Genomic DNA, 20,863 nt, shown 5'->3' with positions numbered 1-20,863 from the left:
GGACAAACATGACGCTAACCCAATCAGCTCGGAGGGCTGCAGGGGTCAGCTCCGCCTCCCGGACACACTCTGCTGGTGTTCATTACCTGGTCAGACAGGGTCTGCGGGGAGGAGTACCCGATCCGACATCCGTACGCCACGCACGAGATCTCTGCAGTCAGCTCCAGCACGTGAGCCAGGGGCAGGTAGGCTATGTACGTGTCTTTAGGTCTGTGTGTGTGTGTGTGTGTGTGGGGGGGGGGACAAAGAGTGAGAGATTGTGGGATTGTTCGAGGCGGGGAACAGCAAGCTGATGGACGTAACGACAGAAGCAAACAAATGCCAAGACAAACAGCGCAATAGCCGGACTGTGATGGCCTTGGATTCATATGCATATATGCTCAGCGTGATGCTACCCACCCCAGTCCAGGTATACGATCGCACTGGCCTGTCATGCCAGCGATCAGGTTGCTGTGGATGATCATGACTCCTTTGGGCCGGCCGGTGGAGCCGCTGGTGTACATCACCACAGCCAGGTCTGAGGGCTCGGGCTTCACCACCTCCCTGCTCACTGCAACACAAACAGCCACACGATAGAAACAGCCGGCACAGCAACGCAGGCAACCTATTGGCCGGACAGCCTTCATTAGCTTCAGTCTCTGGAGAGGAAGGGAAGCTTCGGCAGAATTCGCGCAGAGCTCCTGAGAGCTCACTGCACATGAGCGCACGTGGGGGGGGGGGGGGGTCTCGTTTGGGGACTCACGGTTGTCGGGCTGCGCCCCCAGCTGCTCCACGGCGTGCATGCTGCGGAGGGCCAGTCCAGGCGGGTAGCCCTCCGCGCTGAGCTTCGCCTGGTCCACACAGATCACATGCTCCAGCCCGGGGATCTGAGGGAGCATGCCCTGGGGGAGGGAGGGGGGAGGGAAAGGTGGCAGATCACACCAGAACACCAGCTGTACAGGAAGCACCTGTCACCACGCCGCTGTGGTGCTGTCGAGCAGCTCCACCACACGGTGAGACGACACGCTTGTGCTGCAGCACTCTCGCTCAACACTTGCTTTTCACCGGGAAATACTACGTCATCTCAGTCCATAGCTTTCAGCCAATGAGCAATCGAGACATGGTTCCTACTTCCTAGTTGTTATTCATGCACATGTTTCATTATCACTGTTGAATGTATACATTTAGCAGACTCTAGATTTTTTTATAGCATAAAAAAATGCCTGCCATTAAAAAATACAACTATAAATATATATAATATAAAATAAATAAAGCTCCTGCTCTTCTAGATTGAAGGTGATGTGGAAGTTCCTTCTCACCTTTAGTTTAGTCTCCAGAAGTTCCATGCTGGTTATGAGGTGAGTGACCCGGGTCTCATTCAGGCCAAACGCCACCGCCTCCTCTCCCAGGGAGGCGTAGAACGTCACCACTGCAGGAGATAGAACCAGAAGAGGACGCTGCTGTTTACCTAGCAAATCATGTGGTCCTCAGATAAGCAGCTCAAGTTCATGTGGTTCAACAGTCGTTTCCCTCCCACCAACCCTCTGAACTCCCAGCCCTACAGGACACCTACCACACAAGAAAGCTGGCAGGATTCTGAGAGACTGTTACCACCCATCCTTCAGTCTTTTTACCCCGTTGCCTTCTGGCAGGCGATACCGAAGCATTCGGTCTCGCACACGCAGACTGGACAACAGTTTCTTTCCAAGGGCCATCAGGCTTCAGAATGGACATTGATACACTACTCACTAGTCACTTTACACACTGTCACTTTCAGCTACTGGTTGCACTATCAGCAATATTGCACTATTGTACTTGTCTTAGGTTAGTATAGGTTTATAAGGTTAGTATAGGTTATTATATGTATTAGAGGTTTAGTATACTGTATTGAATATTGTATATTAGGTCTACTATATTTGAGCTTATCATAGATAAGGAAATATCTATGTTCTGTGTACTTATATGTTATGTTATGCCAGGTTGCTTTGTGTTGTCTTGTCCTAAGAATTTCAGTGCCCAGTCTGACCCTCGTGTTGTTCTGTGCATCTGACAATAAAAGACTTGAACTTGAACTCACAAGGGAAGTTGTGTCTGAAGCAGGCCTGGGCGGCTATCATCCACTCCGCTCGGGTCTCACAGAAGATGGCCACGGTGCTCCTGGGCTCCAGACCTAACGCTGCCAGCCCGCTGCCAAAATGAGCCACCCTGGATTCCACTTCCTGGTAGGAGAGCCAGCTGTACTCTCCAAGAATGAGCTGGCAGAAAAAAAAGAGCTGTCACCAACACTCAAAGGACAGCTGAGTCGTTTGTGTTCAGGGTGTACTTTCGACCATTTTGTCCAACAATACGACAGATCAAATCAAATGGTGAACATATAAATAAATACAATTTCGAAAAAGAAATCATCTCTCCGCATACCTTTTTGAACACCTTCCCACTAGGTTGAGTCTCATTCTCGTGCTTCAGGACCTCTCGGATGCCCAGGCAGTCCGCCTGACCAAACAGCTGCACTGCCCTATCAAACAGCTTATCCAGCGTGTCCTTCCCAGGGAAGTCCTCCCTAACCAGGGTCTGGAAGCTATCAACGGTACGGTACGGCCCCTGGGCACAGCCCGTGGTGGAGCGGGCCTTGACCGCGCCCACCCTGGCCTTCCTCTGGGCTGCGCCTGATAGGACGTACCAGGGCAGGAACAAGATCACCGAGTAGAGCCACACGAGGAGGTGCACTGGAAGTAGGAGAAGGGACTGGAGAGGAGAGTCAGTCTGGAGGTCCATGCTAGCCACAGCAAGGAGCGAGGGCTGTGGGGGGGAACTTCAAAATGGGGCTGACTTTGGGATGAAGATCTCTAGACAACGTCCACCTGGAGGAGACTTAGACCTGATGCTGGAAGATGAGAGAAAGAAGTCATCAAAGATGAAGCAGGGTCAAGTAAAAACAAACAGCAAGCATGTGGAGCGAGCTCTTTATTGTGTGGGTCAGTATTTTGACTCGATGTTCTGCTGAAAATATCATGTGATATCCATGCCGCAGTAAAGAGGAAGCGACATACTTCCATGGGCACAATAACTCAGCTCAAATACAACAATCGGAGGTCAACAGAGATCCACGCTAGGTCTAGTTATTACTAACATTAACATTTCCACAGTATCACAGCTAGATACAGAGAAGACAAGGTCATACGCGAGATTGCTTTAACACACTGTTATCAATATAAGAATGAAGGCTGCAGAAAAGGTTCAAACAAGTGGGATTTAAACTACAGAAACACTACAAGGAAACAGATTCCTCAGTGACATACCCACCTCTCTTGCCGAACACCAGCATCAACACCTTCTATGTCAGACCAAGTTCACTTTCCTGGTCATATACACGGAATACACCTCAAAAGTGTTGACTCGCTTCCTTCCCCTGCATCCAGTCCTTGCCCCCTGCAGCAGAGAGGTAGGACAGTTGACCTAACAGTCATGCTAAGCTAAAGGACAGGTTATAGAACCGGAAGGTAGAGCCGTACCAACATTGAGACACACCCCAATGGCCAACAGTCCAAGCCCTTTGGACTGAAGAGGATAGAGCCTGTCAACCAATGACATCAGCCTCCCAGCTCACCCCACTAACAGGCCATATGATAGGCCACTCTGGGGCATCCAGTCTCAGCTATACATAGCCCAACCGGGTGAAAACCAACAGCACTGATCCAATTATCGATGTTTTTGTAATCCCATCAATTCAAACCTGTTTCTAGGATAGACACCATTACATATAAAAATGTAAAGGATTGCACAATAGTGAGGCAAATGCATGTAGTTGGACCTATGCAGCAGCCGGTTCTTCATTACCATAATATTTATTACTGAACACTGTTAGCAAACAAACAAGTGGAAAATCGGAAAAAAGCGTCAGTATTTAATGTTTGTTGTCAAATTTGTCAAACGACAAAGTGAAAGCAGATTTGAGGCACTAGCATGGAACATCCTGCTTTCACTTATAGTTCATTACAGTACGTAGATTGCTGAAAATCAATACACCATAGCTCTGGCTAGACTCCAAATATTCGAGTGGAAGTGAATTGAAGTAACATGGTGAGATACATTATATTTAGCTAACACACAAATTAGCCGGTACAGCAGGCAACGTTATCAGCACCCTTGATGATGTTAGAAGACGTCATTGACAGACCACATGCATACTATTCAATTAAAGCCACTTATCTGTTAAAGGATAACAGCGGCATTAATACGATTATGTTAACGTGCCAGTGATACATGGATTATCTGGCTGGGTTAAATTCTTACCTCAGGTAATGTTCGCCAATACAGATCAGCCAATGTCTTGTCAAGGGAAATGACCGAAAGTTACCTCGCAAGACCGGGTAGTAGGGGAACCCGGAAATACAACGTCATCTCATTCCATATATTTCAGCCAATCAGCAATCGAGGCATGGTTCCTACTTCCTAGTTACTCATGCACGCATATCTTGATGCCATGATCGTTTTATCATGACCGCTTTTTTCAAATTAAGTTATGTATTAATTTAGCAGAATCTGGGTCTGCAATTCAAAGCTCTACAATAGAGCTACACCAGATTATGTTGTAATGCTTACACAATTACAAGTGTCCTAAATGAAACATTTAAAGTAATAATTTTTGTTTAAGGATTGATGTGCGGTATTTATATTACAGTACAGAAAGCTTTCGTCTTCAGTGATGTGGATCTGCTTTATAAAGCTCTCTTCTGGGCGACAATGTACACTTTACATGATTAGACAATGCCAGAAAGATGCGCATCCTTCATATGCGCATATCAGTTAATGTATGTCATGCATATCCTCTACTACTCCTAATGTAGGGTAGGCTACTAAATTTAAGATGTACTAATTAATGTGTTCTAGATAAGCAGACAAGACAAACAAATGTGATGTACTGTCAGAGAAATTAAGAATGTAAGGTTATATTCTGAAAATACTGGTGCTTATAGCATTCCTTGTCAGCAGAGGAGCCCCTCCCCTGATAACCTATAGAAGACAATAGGCTTATGTAAACAAACCGACCTAGGCTGACCATTATCGTACTAGAGGTGCCATAAATGTGTTTAACCTTATCTGTATTAACCCTTGTGTTATCTTCGGGTCATTCTGACCCATCAGTCGTTGTGACCCATTGTCGTATTGCGACAAATTTACCTCATACAAAAACAAACTGAAGCATTTTCTTTTAACTGTCGGCCTGTCTCAGACCCCCCACATTGGAATGGTTAAAAGAAAATTATTTGTATTTGTTTTTGTATTGGGTAAAATTGGGTAAACACAACGATGGTGTGACCCGAAGGCAGCACGAGGGTTAAGTAAACCATCTGGTCAAGCCTAGGGTCAGAGAACTCTAAGTTTCTACTGCTAAGGACGCACACACATGCACACGCGCTCTACCTCTGGGATCGATCAGCTGATATGCAGGGGAGGGGACATCTCACCAATATGTTTAAATAGTCTTACATGAAGACTTGAGAACCAGACAAACTTTGTATTGCGATCATATTTGTCTCCTTGCTGGCAAGCATTAAACTATTGTACTTTCTTTGAATCTGACGACTCTTAATCTTGACATGTACACTGTGTGTCATTTATTGCTTTAGATCCAACCAAATGTAAATGATACATCAGAATTCAGAAAGCACAAGTTTCCCTTCCAAAGCACCGCCTTCCTGTTCCAATAAAACACACGTTGCAATAACGTTTTGCAGAAATGAAAAACTGCAGCGTTTTTCCGCCCTCAAAAAATGAATGATTCAGTCCAACCCCTCTTCCCCAAATCCAGGTGTCCTGATGTGGAGTCTTTCTGTTCTCACTTCTTGCCCTCTACCATGATAATGTGGTAACCAAATTTGGTCTTGACAGGAGGATCTGTGTACACAGGTTTGTCCATTGAGCTGATGGGCAAGGCGAACGCCGCGTCCTGGAAGGGCCCGACCATTGATCCCCTCGTCATCCACCCCAGGTCACCCTGTCATAAACATGAACAACAGTCACACACTCCCATCTCTGACCAAAGATTGACATGGTTTGAAAGCCAATCAGACAATAAAACACAGATTATTTCAAGATGATCGGTAAGTTAACGCAATGCAATATGGTTTCATACAAAAAGGGAATGTAACGCCATCTAGTGGAACATTTTGGGTGCAGCATATTTACACACAACACACCAGGAGGTGAAGGTAAGCAGGACATCTGGATGCAGTGTTTTCATTTCTAAGGGTGTGCGGTGCATTCCTCACACACCCAAGGATACCGTACGCTGTATCCGGATATGGCAGAGGAAGAGCAGGGTGCACGTGGGTACAGTAGCACAGTAGAATGACTAAACATCTATGTCCTACGTCGGGATGTGTGTGATATGCGAGTACTGGAAATCTTACTCCTTGTCTGGCTTTGTCTTCGCTGTACTGGGATGCTACCTCGCTGAATCGAATCCCTGCTTTCAGTTTCTCCATTGCCTCCATACTTTTGCCATGTTTTTCACATAAGATATGTCGCACCTAATACAGACACACCACCACACAAGAGTGAAACACAATAATACATGATATGATCCATTCTTATTTTTAAGATAGGAAACAGCCGGAAGCACCAGATATCCCCTCACTTTTACAATGTGGGGATGCATTTATAAAAAGGATTTAATGAAGTAAAAACTATTTATAAAACTTGGAAACAGAACAGCAAGTTTTCAAACTAAGTCTCCAAACATGTTCACTGTAAGCTAACATTCTGTAGGTTTTCACTTCAACACTTATCTGATTCTAATAATTACCTAGTTGATGTGTTAAATTTAGTTACAACTGGGGTTTGAGCAAAAACCTACCGTACAGTAGATAGCTCTCCAGGAACAACGTTGGACACCCAACGTTACACCAAACAATGATCAGGGCTGCCAAACCTGCTCCAGGGGAACTACCCACTGTACCGTTTTCCTGGGCTGTTATACTATACTGGTTATCCAGGAGCTATAGGAGCTGGCGTTCGTTTACAAGCTATCCACATCACAATCACATGTACAGACTAACACTGTAACGCTGGCTAACAAATTACCTTCACAGCAGTACCTCCTTTTGGAGTCTTCTCCTTTTTTTCTGTCTCCCCGCCTCCTGAGGCACCAGCACCTGGGCAACAGTAACTGTAATCGTCACTGATTACATTCATTCAACATATGGCAGTAGGTAACATTGTTCATGTGTGCTACTGCTAGCTAACTTGGCAGCTTTCTACTAGCCGAGTAGCTAGCTACAGTAGTTAGCCTGAGATTGGGAACCAGACAATTCTGCGAGATACTTTGGCTCCAGTGTGCTAGATATTCCTAAAAACTACTAATAAAATAGACAAATTATTTAATGAGTCCTAACCTTTGCCACCCTTTCCGCCTTTTCCTTTTGGTGGCATTTTGAACAAGTGTAAAAGCAAAGTAAAGGGCACAAGCTATTCAGGTTGTGCTGTTCTGTCAGTTGGACTGGTTGTAAACTCGGTTGCTCAGCTCGCCACAACTGCGCAGAGCGCGCCACCGCATTTTTTACGTTTGCCAACAAGCCGTGTTTCCTATTCTGCACCCATCAGCGTATTTTCGCTGTACATACAAGTTTACATAGTAACTTAAAAATAAAACATTGTCAGAGAATGTCTAATATAGAGTTCTGACATTGTTTTCCCAGGAGTTTTTCTATCTGTTAACGTTTTGACCAATAGAAATGCGAGTTATAAAGGGGATGAGCCAAACTGGGTTACTATGGGAATGGCACCAAACACAGACAGGTGACGTTTTATTATTTAGCAATTAGCACCCAAAGCTTCCTCCAATTTTACACCCGTTCGATTATTTCTTTATAAAATGGTACCTTAAAATAGTTTAAAGTTGATCTGATATGGAAATGTACGAGAGCATTCTTTGTCTGGGCAGAGGGGGATCAGCAGACGTATTTCTAATGAAACATGTAGAATCCAAGTACCTGCATGCAGTGAAGAGAATTCAAACTGATGACTCTCACAAGACAAGAACAAAGGGGGCAATCCTACAGGAAGCTGAAATCATCAGGAGACTGAAGCACCCCCACATTGTAAAGTTCAAAGAGGCTTTTCTGAACTCAAAGGATGACTGTATCTATATAGTTATGGACTACTGTGATGGTGGAACATTGGATGACAAAGTCAAAGAGAGAAGCACGGATAACTATTTCACAGAGAACATTATCATGGGATGGTTTGTACAAGTCGCCATGGCCGTAGACTACATACACATGGCCAAAATACTACACAGGGACATTAAAACCTCCAACATGCTGCTGACAAAGGGAAATGTGGTGAAGGTGGGTGACTTTGGGATATCTAAGATAATGACCAACACAGTGGACATGGCTCGTACGTGCGTTGGCACGCCCAGTTACCTGAGCCCGGAGTTGTGTCAGGACGTCCCATACAGCTCCAAGTCAGACATCTGGGCTCTTGGCTGCTTACTGTTCGAGCTCTGCTCTCTCAGTCCGCCCTTTACGGCCTCTAATCTCCTGAGTCTGTTCTACAAGATCATCAAAGGACAGTCCAGGCCTGTGCCAGACGTGTTCTCAGACAACATCTCCTCCCTGATTCAGAGGATGCTCTGCCCTGCTCCAGAGAGCAGACCAAGCGCCACTTCCATACTGGGCACCGCCTACGTCCAGGAGCATGTCAGAGAGTTCCTCAGAGAGAGGGAGACAGAGTTCCGAATGGGTGTGGATTCCGAATCCATACAGCCCTCGATTGGGAACTGTGGTTCCCCAGGCACAACCTTCAGTGTTGAGGAGAGCGGGAGGAAAGCCTGGGAAGGAGGGCCCACGGACAGGACAGCAGCCTCTGTTCCCCTCAAACTGGGCCCTGAGCAGCACAGAGAGGAGCATGAGGAGGAAGGGACAGGCATCCCAGTGGAGCCCTGCATCCGCAAGGCTGAAGTCACGGAGGACGACGTCAGCGATGAGGGAAGATCTGACTACTCGTCGGACTTTGATGACGACCAGAGCGTGTCGTCTGTAGAGGAGCACAGGGATCAGGGACAGTGCATCCCCGGGAACTCTCCCAAGGAAGACCTCTCTATGGAATCTGATGGTAAAAAGAGGAAAACTATTGAAACGGTCCTCTGATTGGGATCTAGGCTTTCAAGTAGTGGAGAACCAGCTCTGCTCCTGGGGGTTAACCTAGCGCCGTGCCCATTGTTCCGCCCGCAGACACGTACCTGATTCAGTTAGCAGGAGTCTAATGAGTTCTGATGAGCTGATGTGTCAGAGCTGAACTGGAACATGAACTCACACAAGCTGTTCTGGTGCATTGTAATCGTCACAAACTGGGTCCTTCTGATATGTTGTTGTCTCACTAATACTCACATTGTCAAATTGTGGTGATCTGTTTTCAGTTAGTCCTGACGGAGCCAGGCGGGGGGAGTATCCTGATGACTTTGAAGAGGAGGAAGAGGAAGATGCCATGGGTGTTGTTCACAGTGCCCGTGCTGCCCTGGCGCTGACGGCGGATGGATGTGGGGATGTTTTGGAGGAGGAGTGTCACCTGAGAGATGCCGGGGGATGGCCCGTCACTCTGAAGACACTTAGGGAGAAGTGCATCATGGGTAAGCACATCATTCATATGCCAGGAAGAAATGAATAGATGTTCTAGAAAAGTACTCATGTTGTCGGGGGGTTTGTAATGACAAGATTTCAAAGCAACAACAGAAAATACGTTTTTATTGATGTGTGTCTGTGTTTCAGATGACGTCGGCCTCTCGCTTTATGAGGAAATCAGAGAACACTTTGAGAATGGCTTGAGTCCCCAAGACCTGAAACCACAGTTTGAGCACACACTCAGACTAGACACACTGGAGACTTGCCATCTCATATTCACTATTGACCAAGAGGCAGAGTAGAACAGCCCCACTGACAGCAAATAGAAGAAACTAAGCAGGACACAGGATGACCTCACCTTATCATAAAATGACATTTAAAGTGTCTCTTGACATTAGAATGGCAGGGCTATTTTATTGGCTGTACAACCCTAAGCCATGATCATGTATCTGACCCTAAATGAATTAATAACAGAGATGTTGTATGTTGTTATGGAATTGGAATGGAATTATGGAAGAGAATCAATCGTTAAACTGAGTTGGGTAAATTATAAAGTCAAGTTTATTGAACAGCACAACCAATATACCAACGTCACCATCATCGACACACAAACATAAGACAATAACACAATACCACATTCATTTCACATACAACCTCAAATGATTTGACATACCATACACGAGAGGGATGTTTTGACATTGGTAGACACTGGTGATGTCCCTTTCTTTAAACCCATTTCTATTAAACACACTGTTAAGTCTGTGAAAATAAGGCTGCTTTAAGCAATTAAGAAACTTAGTTCCTGTTTCTCTGCAAAATGGCACCAGTGTTACAGTGTGAGGTGGGGTAGGACCCACATGCAGGAGAGTAGCCAGGCATTGCTTCAAACAAAGGGTTTATTTCTCCATGAACAGACAGGGAACTCACACTAACAAGGATAAGGAAAAGACAAAGACTGGACACAAAACAGGAACCTAAATACACAGAACCAAACAAGACACAGTTGGACACGATAAGACAAAACGATAAGATGAAACCACTCACGAAACAGGTGAAGACAATGACAGACACAGGGAAACACTAGGGCAGGGCGAAACCAAAAACAGGGGGGCACGGCTGTGGCCGTGACAACTAGCCTTATTACGTATTCCTTATCTATATCTATAATGCCGACATTTGTGAGTAAATGGAAACGATGCACAGGCCATGAAGATGACTGTATCCACAATATCATGTACATCATTCTGCGCATTATTGTAAATATATATATATATATTTTTAATTTAAACAGGCCAACGGGTTGATTTGAATATGTGTATGTGTAATATAGTATGTGTAATACATTAGGCAAAACTGTTTTGGATTTACATGAAGTTGCAGATGGCACTTTTTGATTAGATTATTAGGTTAGGTTATTATTGGTTCTTAGTACATTTTTATGTAATTGTTTTCTTTGGCAACAATTTATAAGCCATGTACATAAATCCTTACCTTAATTAGTATCTGGTTCATGCGTGAGACATTTCTCATCACAATGTCTGAAAAAAAAACTATCAGTGGAAAAGTCGAACAGGTTTATCTTCACGCAATCTCATGTAAGTATGTATCTCGCTTATGCACACGGCCACACACACAATCTCACACATTCCCTTGCGTGCATGAAAAAGAAGACACACACACAGTGAAAAACCTTCCCTCGCATGCATTCCTGCACACAGACAGGCGCACACACTCATACACACACATTTTTGAACCAGCATTTTCTACTACGCAACGTGAACAAGAGGCAACAGTTCCATAAGTTACTGCAGTAACTCAGGTCCCCTCATTGTGGCACAGTGTGGTGATGAATATAATTTCCCCTGGTGACTTAGTGTCAAGGTTGAACAGGAGTCACACAAGTCTTTAAAAATTGTCAGCTTAGCTATTGGCAAAAGCATTGCATGAAACGTCCTTATATAAGTAAAGCTGGCCATACAAGCACAAACATTTATGTTCATAATTATTGTTTATAATTTTCTCTCTGCAATGACCTTCTGTAGAATGAAATGTTACATTTGGACTATACATATCAACTATACATTGCTGCTTAGTCAAACAAAGCAAAATCCCCTCTTTGAAAGATTTCCAAGCATCCCTGATACACCTTCTTACTCATCTGTTTCCCTTGGCACCTGATGGCGTCAAGACAAAGTTAACACCGTCCTCTGCGTTGTGAGATGTGTGCCTTAACAACTTTCCAACCTCATTTCTGAATGAGTCAATGATCTGTGTGATCTGTGTGAGCAGTTTTAAGTCAGGTCCTATGTATCAGCACATTTGAAAAACCACCAGTATTAGTTCAAGTCTTTTATTGTCAGATGCACAGAACAACACAAGGTCAGACTGGGCACTGAAATTCTTGGGACAAGACAACGCAAAGCAACCTGGCATAACATAACATATAAGTATTCAGTATTCAGTATTAACATAGACTACATCTAAAATATAATAAACCTCCTAAATATACAAAATAATACAATATACAGTACAGTATACTAACCCTCTAATACACATAATAACCTATACTAACCTTATAAACCTATACTAACCTAGAGACAGTGGGGTACAATTAGTGAAATAGTGCAATATTGCTGATAGTGCAACCAGTAGCATAAAGTGACAGTGTGTAAAGTCACTAGTGAGTAGTGTATCAATGTCCATATCAATGTCCATTCTGAAGCCTGATGGCCCTTGGGAAGAAACAGTTTTCCAGTCTGCGTATGCGAGACTGAATGCTTCGGAATCGCCTGCCAGAAGGCAACGGGGTAAAAAGACTGAAGGATGGGTGGAATCCGGCCAGCTTTCTTGAGGCATCGTGTGTGGTAGGTGTTCTGTAGGGCTGGGAGCTTCCTGGTAATTATGAACTCGGCAGATCTGACCACACTACGTAGGGCCTTGCGGTCCCTGTCTGTGCAGCTCCCATACCACACTGTGATGCAGCCAGTCAGTATGCTCTCTATAGTGCATCTGTAAAAATTAGTAAGGATGACTGAGTCCATGCCAAACTTCTTCAGTCTCCTCAGGAAGAAGAGGCGTTTCCGGGCCGCTTTGACCACCGTGTCCGTGTGAGAAGACCAGTCGAGGTCTTTGCTGATGTTCACCATGAGGAACCTGAAGCATCTGACCTTTTCCTGCATGCTCCTCCTCCTGCCGCCTCCTATAGTCCACAATCATCTCCTTAGTCAAAGTGCTGTACAATTAGCCAGGCAACACAAGGCACCTGCTGCACTTCTACAGGATCATCGGCCAGTGAGATAAGACAGGCTGAAGATAGGCCTATGATTTAAAAACATCAATAGGGAGAGGACCTAACATGGAGCAGAAGACTATTCCAGAGCTGCAGCTGAATAGGCACGATTTCCCCTTAGATCTCAAATGGGGTGTGAAAGATTACTGCAGAGTTGGAAGAAGAATATAGACATGGTGCTGTCCAATTTATATTCAAATGGACCACCACACTTTGACCGACCAATACCCTCAACCAACCCACTGACCAAGTGACCGCAGTCCTCCAAGGTTGAAACCCCAATGACTCAGAAAAACTCAATGGGCATTTTCATTGTATGATGGCCTTTTGAGTTGAAATGACATCACCAACACCAGGAGATCCTTTACAGGAAACCCAGGCTATGTGTGACTAGACTTTCGATCTCCACCATGGTCTCATCTAGGGGGAAATGTACTGTGTGGGAGGTGTGAAATGCAATTTATCTCACACAAGACACAACAGCAATAAACATAGCAATATATTAATAAAGATGGCTCAGACAGGCAACACACACACACACATACTGTGTGAAAGTCAAACCTTTATTCAAATATCCGATAGCAATCAACCAGTCTCATGTTGTCAGCCTCACTCAGTTTCACCTGGCGATTAAAAGAAATGCTGGTGATAACAGAAAATTGCATCCGCAGGACCCCCACATCTGCCCTTAAAAATGTAATTTCAAAAAATATGGATACAGTTTGTGACCAAATAATCATTATTATTTTTGATTATTTTCAGATTTAGCGTATGTAGATCCTTTTTCTTAATGTTTAACACTTTGTTGTTTTGTGTATGAAAGTTATTGTGGTATTACTACACGTTGAATATGGTGTAGAATGTAAAAAAACAAAACAAGAACTATCTTTTTAGTTTCAGGGTACAATGACAACTTCCACCATGTCTATAGGTATCTTTCCTTGCTGTCTGTGAAAAGGACAAGCTTATTTTTTTCTATACATGTATTTTGTTTGCACAAATGTAATTCATAAGTTTACAAATAAATTCATGATCATGACCCTAACCCTAACCCATAATTCCCTTTGATGATAATTTCCGCCAATCACTGACATCATGGTTTCGCACTCCCCCTGTGCAACTTCCTTTAACAGAAGCGTTATAAGTAGATTTTGTGATTACAATCACAAGAGAGTGAGAAATGCAGACTCAGAGAGACACAGAAAAAAGAACACAGCAAAAGAAGAAAATGACCATGTTCATCGCTGTCCTTGTCATCCTGTTGCCACTTTGCAGTGGTGCCCCTCGGACCCCAACACGTGCTGAGATCTTGGAAGGTTTGAAAAAGCTCAATGAAACTTCCTTCAGATGGGTAAGTAATCACTTTCTCCAAGTTTACAAATGTGTTCCCAGTTGACACAGAGCATGTAGAGAACAAGTGGTTCTTCCTCCCGAACTGGGAGAACAGAGTCAAACCAAGCTAAAATGATGCAATGTAACTGGAGCCCCTTGTCTCGTTGGTGTTGTCATACAGCCTTTTCAGGGTTCAGGAGGGCTAGCAATAGGCAGCCCCATTCTCAAAGAAAAGCATGGCTCAGACCTCTGTGGTTCAATATCAATAAGCTCTTTCTCAGCCATTACAGAGAAAACATGTGCTTCCAAAAACATGCAGTTTGTCATTTGTTAGACAGTGATGTAACTGTTCTTAATTCCCCCCTGCACAGGACAATGAAACATTGCCCATCATGGCACCCAGCAATCACAAGTATGCTGTAAGTAATTTAGCATTCTATTACCATTCCATCCAAGGATACAGGTTTCTCTGTTTGATCAGACAGGGACACGGTGTGTGGACTGAACTAGTCTAACTGTGTGTCATTGCAGTGTGGCTGTCAGACGCAATTTAAAGAGGAGCTTTTAAAGTTTGTGGAAAACCTGAATCCCGGGTCTGAAGAAGATAAGAATACACTGAAAAGGCTACGGGGAAACATAATCCATCTGATTGTGCCAAAGGTCAGTAATACAGACTAGACATGTGTCCTGAAAATCATTTACTGTGCACTCTCATGACTCTTTACCTACATTGTCTTATGGGTTTCACAGGAATTTAAACCATCAACTTTTTTTGTCCCAGTAGAATTCCACTGACTTATGAATTTCTTTTCAGACCTTGGGGAGTTAAAGTTGAGTTGTAAAAGTATTTGTTTACATTTCAGGACAAACATCCGAACTGCACACCATTCAAACGATGTAAAAAGGGTATAAAGATATGTTCCAGCAATTACAAGAATTTCATCAAGGAATTGAATGCTAAGGATTGCTAAAATGTTACGAAATGTCTTGTCAAACAACTAATGTATGAACATTCTGATGCCTATTTATTCAATGCAATGTCAGATGGCACATTGCATGTGCTACATAATGTTTTAGTAATATGTTTAAAGTTTTTACTATGACAAGGACAGTTTCTACGATGAAATCTCTATAATATTTGTTGTTCATCTATTTATTATTTCCTGCATTCAATTTATTTAAATTATGAATTAGTCAAAGTAAATGTTAACAGAATTAAGCTTATTTTGTATTCAACATGTTTTCAAATAAAGTCAATTTTTATGATATCATTGTATTTGTACAAGGGGAAACAAGGACAAAATGTTTTTCATTGTAGTCTATTAATTTCTCACCAAAGACAGACATTTTTCTAGATGCAAGATAATAATAAATAAAAAAAAGATTGGAGACAGGACAGCTTCACGCAGAGTATATTTGCCAGACAACCATTAATACACTATCTGGACAAACATGTACTCATATTCCTCTTGCTTTTATTTTAAAAGCGTCTGCTAAATGAAAATGAATACATTTCTGTCCTGTCACGCTCCTGGCTGTGACACTGGTTCTATTTCTTTTTTCCTTGTATTCTCCTCCCTTCCTTTTCCCTGTGTGTGTGTGTGTGTGTGTGTGTGTGCATGGGCAGAGTCTCCCGGGAACAGAACTATTCTCACCTGCGGCATATCTGCAATCAACGACCTCTTTAACCCATGCTCACCATCCAGACTCTTATGGCGTGAAATTAGTGCCAGGAGAGCGAGCTCTGTAAAAACGATTTGTAACTTGCAAAAAAGATTTGTGTCTCTGTAGAAAATGATTCGTGTACTTGCAAAAAAAAGTTTTGTGTCTCCGTAGAAGAAGGCAAGATTTGTGTACTTGCATAAAAGATTTGTAACTTGCAAAAAAGATTTGTGTACTTGTAAAGAAAAGTTTTGTGTCTCCGTAGAAGAAAAAGATTTGTGTACTTGTAAAAAAAGTTTTGTGTCTCCGTAGAAGAAGGCGGGAACAATGCTCCCAAAACCATCTAAGCCAATCAAATATAGCCATTTCTGTGTCTAGTATCATTGGACATTTTCGTCTGTCTGGCGAATAAGAACAAAACTAGAGTGCTGATGATTTCAATGACGAGTCATTTGGTAAGTAGTTCAAAATATCCATGGGCATGTACCTTTAATGCAACATTTAAAGATTATTCGGTTAGCACACTTAACAGTATAAATTAATGGATAAGAGTCGTAGTAAGTTGAATAGTTTTTTAATGTATATATGTATACGGATATTTAATTAGACGACCAGTCATTAAACCTAGCATTAGTTGGACAATGTGCAGCTAAATTGCAGCCGGTAAGCATCATAGTAAGCGTTCACAACTTTACATGTTTTTTAATGTTGGTGTATTCGCCATGCTAAACTAAACATGAGCTGGACACACTGGATAGATCTCAAATGTTGGCTGGGAAAGTTAAGCGCATAAATTAGAAAGATATGGATCTTTCACTCTAGAGTGTATTATTTACTGCCTGCTTTCATTTCGAATGAAAACCACTAACTATATTGAGTGATTTCGCGGCAGTTCCCTGCCATTTAGCTGCACATTGTCCAACCAATGCTAGACTGAGTTTTAGGGAGGCAAAAAAAATAATTAAAAAAAATAATAATAATATATATGTGAGAGAACAAAGGTTGTGCCCTTGCCGAAGGCAAAGCACACCCAATAATACAGCAACAAAAGTTTAACGTTATGGAATGCACACGTGGGCCTGGGCCACAAGATATCAATAAGTCATAACTTACGCATTTACAGCGTCTGCTATTTTCTGCCGGCTTGGCAGCAGCGACTTTGTTGATTTTTGTCTGTATTATATGTCTGCATTCCTGATATGTTTGTATTACAATATTTCACGCAGGAGGAGCTGTCAGCCGTATGTATGCCAATCATGCTAACTCTTGTAAACTTGTCTTTAATGACAGACCCATTACAGGTTATGCTCCGGAAGATGGAGACATTGGAGGAGAACCAGCAGAGGCTCTCCTATTCAGGCGACTACAGGGCAGACACACTGAAGAGGTGCCAGTGATGGACCTACAGGTGGCCCAAACACAGGCTGAACTCCAAGACCTTGAGGAGTGCCTTAAGGTGCTGGAGTTGCGAAAGAGAGTGGTAAGTGTTTGGAGATGCCATGAACTATGGCTTATACGCAGCGTTCAACGTTCACATTGGTGCTGACAATAAGTTCATGACTTCTAATTCAAGACGCTGTGATGAAGTGGAAGACGGGACTGGGAGAGAAAGCTGTGGAGCTCCTCATAGAGGAGACACTCAAACACACCCCGGCAGCCCATTCAAAACAAGCCAGGTGAATGAATCATGATTGCAGCTTCCATATCCAACCTTTCACATGGCTATGTGACAAAAATCTAGAATCACATCTTTTTTTGATGATGTATATTATTTTAGATGTGATTTTTTTATGACTTGTATAGCGCCTTTTTACACGTGCAATTATGTTGATAGAACACTAACTTATTTTGTGCTTCATTGTCAGGGCCAACAGACAGGACCTGTAGCGGGGACTGGCAGAAGATTTTAATTCACTGTTTGGCACTTTGTTTGAAATAAAATGACAATGTTACATGGAAATGCTGCCTTGTTTATGATTAGCTGGAGTTAGGCTACACATCACACAAACATAGTCCTCCTAAAGTTGGCTACCATGTAGCCTATTATACAAGAACAAGTAGCATTTTGGGCAAATGAGGTCTGCATATGAACCGCCCCAATATGTAGAATTGAGAAATATAGGTTACTTAGTTAACGTTGCAGTTACGGACTGGCAACGTCACAAAATTACGTTGCTAGGAGGTCGCGGTTACGGACTGGCAACGTCGGAAAATGACGTTGCTAGGAGGTCGCGGTTACAGACTGGCAACGTCGGAAAATAACGTTGCCACGACGTCGCGGTTACGGACTGGCAACGTCACAAGATTACGTTGCGGTTACGTTCTAGCGTCCCACAGATGCACGGTCCCGCAACGTCGCCAAAGACGTTGCGGCAACGTATGTTTGGTCATCGAGTGACGTTGCGGCAACGTAAGGGAAACGTAACTGTGTTAGCTGGGAGTAGACAAAGTTTGGAAGATTATTGTCTATGGAAGCAAATTGTTACCAAAATTCAAATGAAAATGCATTTCCAGAAATGCATTTGCATTTTAAGAATGTGGCTGCATTATTTGACTCATAAATGAAATTAGTAATCAATCATCCTATTTGCATTTTAATTTTCTTCTTCAAGAGTGCTCAATCTTTCACTTAATTAAAATGAAAAAGAAATAGACATTTGAGATTTAATTTTCAAAACATGCCCTGGTAAATAGATACCAAAATTCAATTTGAAATGTAAAATTTGAAAATTAAAATGCATTTCCAGAAATGCATTTTCATTTTAAGAACGTGGCTGCAAAATCGTGACCACAATTCAAATTCAAATGCATTTCCAGAAATGCATTTTCATTTTCAAGAACGTGGCTGCAAAATCGTGACCACAATTCAAATTCAAATGCATTTCCAGAAATGCATGATCATTTTAAGAACGTGGCTGCAAAATCGTGACCACAATTCAAATTCAAATGCATTTGCAGAAATGCAAAATGAACGAAAAAGCATTCTGAGCGGCGCAGCAGAGTGACGTCAGTAGCCGCTCTTCTTCAGCTCCCTGCTGACCGAGCTATCCATCTTGTTCGGTTGTTGTGCCGGGAAATTGATTGAATTGCCGGGTCTTTAGAGGACGCATCACAGACTGAGCAACTTGATGTCAAACAATGAATAAAACAGTGGCAGAGCTACTATTAATGTGTACATCTGTGACGTATGAGTCTGCAGCCAAGCTCTCTATGACTTGTTCTACTCGGTCACGGGCATCAGACTCAGATATATTATTAGATTCTACCTGTTCAGCTAATTCTAACAGTGTTTGCACAATTTGAGGGAGCGCCATGGTCTGTGATGTCAAAAGTTAGAGAGTTGATAACCGCCGTCGTGATACCACTTATCGTGATTGCGATTGTTACGCTTCGCGTAGCCGGGTAACTGAAAGTGATCCAGAGCATGTTGATCTTGATTCGTAGTACAGGCCCCTGGGAGACAGAGATCTCATCCTTACATGTCTCGAGTCCGACACCGTTTTCAGGTGTGCACATTGTTGCGTCACAACATGACCAGACTGTTGAAGACAGTCAAAAGTACAAGTATCTGGGAACAGTAAACTTTAAGTTAACCTGTGATGTTGTTTGTGAATGGGCTCATCAGCAGACACACTTGTCAGAAGCTCCAAAGTAACAGGTAACTGTAGATGGAATTATTCTAATGTGCAGTAAAATAGTAGAGGCACAAATATAAATGACCTCCCAACTGCACAGTCAGACCCGTCACCCCTTGTTTAGTGAGTTCAGGTTGCTTCCATCTGATCACAGATATAATATGCCAAGATGGATGACCAATAGATTTAAGAACTCATTTTGTCCCTGCTGCCGTTGGCCTTTTGAATAACATGATCCGATTCAACAAACAAAAAAAGAGCTGTGTGTGTAGATTGGTGTGTGTTGATTGTTGATTTACTGCTGGCTCTGCAAGAAATGGTGTCTCGGGGACAATAAAGATTATTACTTTGACCTTGTCCGTGCTTTTACATGCAGGATTGACCTGAATGAATCCTGGATGAAAGCTGGTTACAAGTGAAGGACTCGTTGTCATGGTTCCTGGTCAAGTCTAAATGCAAACTCGAAATTGACTTTTGCACCTTTACTCATAATAACACGTTGTGCCAAACGTGTGTTCAGAGACGTTTTGTTCTTCTTGCTTCATCCCTTCTGCTCCTTCTCACACCTATAAACCTGGCTCCATGCCGGGTAGGAACACTCTATGTGCTGTGATCCGTTGAACACTGTTGTCACTCTCTAGATTTGTACCACTCATGTATTTGTTGCACTTTATTTTTATTTTTTTTACTATTTTGGCTACAAAAGCATCAGACCCCCCCCCCCCCCACCCCTGCCATTGTTTATGTTAAGTCGGTTTCAAACTAAATTGATCTGTTGGCAATGTTGTCCACAGAGCTGAGCCTAAGAGTGTGTGTACATGCAGGTGTATATTTAGCATGTAGACCATCCTTTAGGTGTCCTGTAGTCCCAGTGTTGAGGAAGGCTAAAGAAAAAGTAATTGAAAAGGTAATTGAAGATTTTATTTCACAATGATGGTGGTAAGGGTGTGTGTATACTTTATGTCCCTTGGTTTGCCTTCCACTACACCAGGCACTGGCATGAAAGGACAACAAAGAATAGATGGCACTTGAGGGAAAACTACAGGAACAGCTTAGCCATCACGCAGAGATGATAAATGAATTCCAGATTACTTTGAGAAGCACATCACTCCTCTGTCACAATGTGTGGGAACTCGCACAGGAAAAGGCACGCACACAACCACACTTCACTCTGACAGGCAGAAGACTAACACCACATGATAAGACAAGACACGATTTTTAAGTAATTTAAGAGTGAAATCATCCTGAGATGTCAGAATAAGATGAAAAACATGCAGGGTCATTCCCTGGACAGGCCCTACAAATCACCACCACTATGCAAAATTTAACAAACCGTACTG

The 20,863-nt window shown here is 43.0% G+C and overlaps 3 protein-coding genes and 1 long non-coding RNA gene across 4 annotated transcripts in view; 2 read left to right on the top strand and 2 right to left on the bottom strand.

Annotated features, from left to right (window-relative positions):
- The window catches only part of acsl4a (acyl-CoA synthetase long chain family member 4a), a 6,024-nt gene extending 2,491 nt beyond the window's left edge, over positions 1-3,533 (bottom strand). Inside the window, exons 1-7 of the mRNA XM_062476905.1 lie at positions 3,283-3,533; positions 2,398-2,863; positions 2,057-2,234; positions 1,299-1,408; positions 743-881; positions 400-550; positions 41-210 (exon numbers count right to left, since the gene is read on the bottom strand). Of these exons, the coding sequence (XP_062332889.1) occupies positions 41-210; positions 400-550; positions 743-881; positions 1,299-1,408; positions 2,057-2,234; positions 2,398-2,754 (1,105 nt within the window). The 5' untranslated portion in view covers positions 2,755-2,863; positions 3,283-3,533. The remainder of the gene's footprint in view (positions 1-40; positions 211-399; positions 551-742; positions 882-1,298; positions 1,409-2,056; positions 2,235-2,397; positions 2,864-3,282) is intronic.
- Positions 3,534-5,574: 2,041 nt separating this feature from the next.
- pin4 (protein (peptidylprolyl cis/trans isomerase) NIMA-interacting, 4 (parvulin)) lies at positions 5,575-7,588 on the bottom strand. Its single transcript, XM_062477128.1, has 4 exons — positions 7,377-7,588; positions 7,066-7,136; positions 6,393-6,512; positions 5,575-5,977 (listed from the first exon to the last, which is right to left on the bottom strand). The coding sequence occupies exons 1-4, from the start codon at positions 7,411-7,413 to the stop codon at positions 5,819-5,821; spliced, it is 387 nt and encodes a 128-aa protein (XP_062333112.1). The 5' UTR covers positions 7,414-7,588; the 3' UTR covers positions 5,575-5,818.
- A 256-nt stretch (positions 7,589-7,844) lies between these two features.
- On the top strand, positions 7,845-10,298 carry nek12 (NIMA-related kinase 12). Its single transcript, XM_062477109.1, has 3 exons — positions 7,845-9,099; positions 9,404-9,613; positions 9,753-10,298. The coding sequence occupies exons 1-3, from the start codon at positions 7,890-7,892 to the stop codon at positions 9,905-9,907; spliced, it is 1,575 nt and encodes a 524-aa protein (XP_062333093.1). The 5' UTR covers positions 7,845-7,889; the 3' UTR covers positions 9,908-10,298.
- A 6,931-nt stretch (positions 10,299-17,229) lies between these two features.
- Positions 17,230-17,848, top strand: LOC134033024 (uncharacterized). Its single transcript, XR_009932066.1, has 3 exons — positions 17,230-17,344; positions 17,462-17,564; positions 17,754-17,848. It is a non-coding gene; the product is annotated as an uncharacterized LOC134033024 (long non-coding RNA).
- Positions 17,849-20,863: the final 3,015 nt, after the last annotated feature.

This window comes from Osmerus eperlanus, chromosome 13, assembly GCF_963692335.1.
Source record: "Osmerus eperlanus chromosome 13, fOsmEpe2.1, whole genome shotgun sequence".
Taxonomy (NCBI): domain Eukaryota; kingdom Metazoa; phylum Chordata; class Actinopteri; order Osmeriformes; family Osmeridae; genus Osmerus; species Osmerus eperlanus.
The sequence above is the reverse complement of the archived record's forward strand: the minus strand, read 5'-3'. Positions and strand labels throughout refer to the sequence as shown.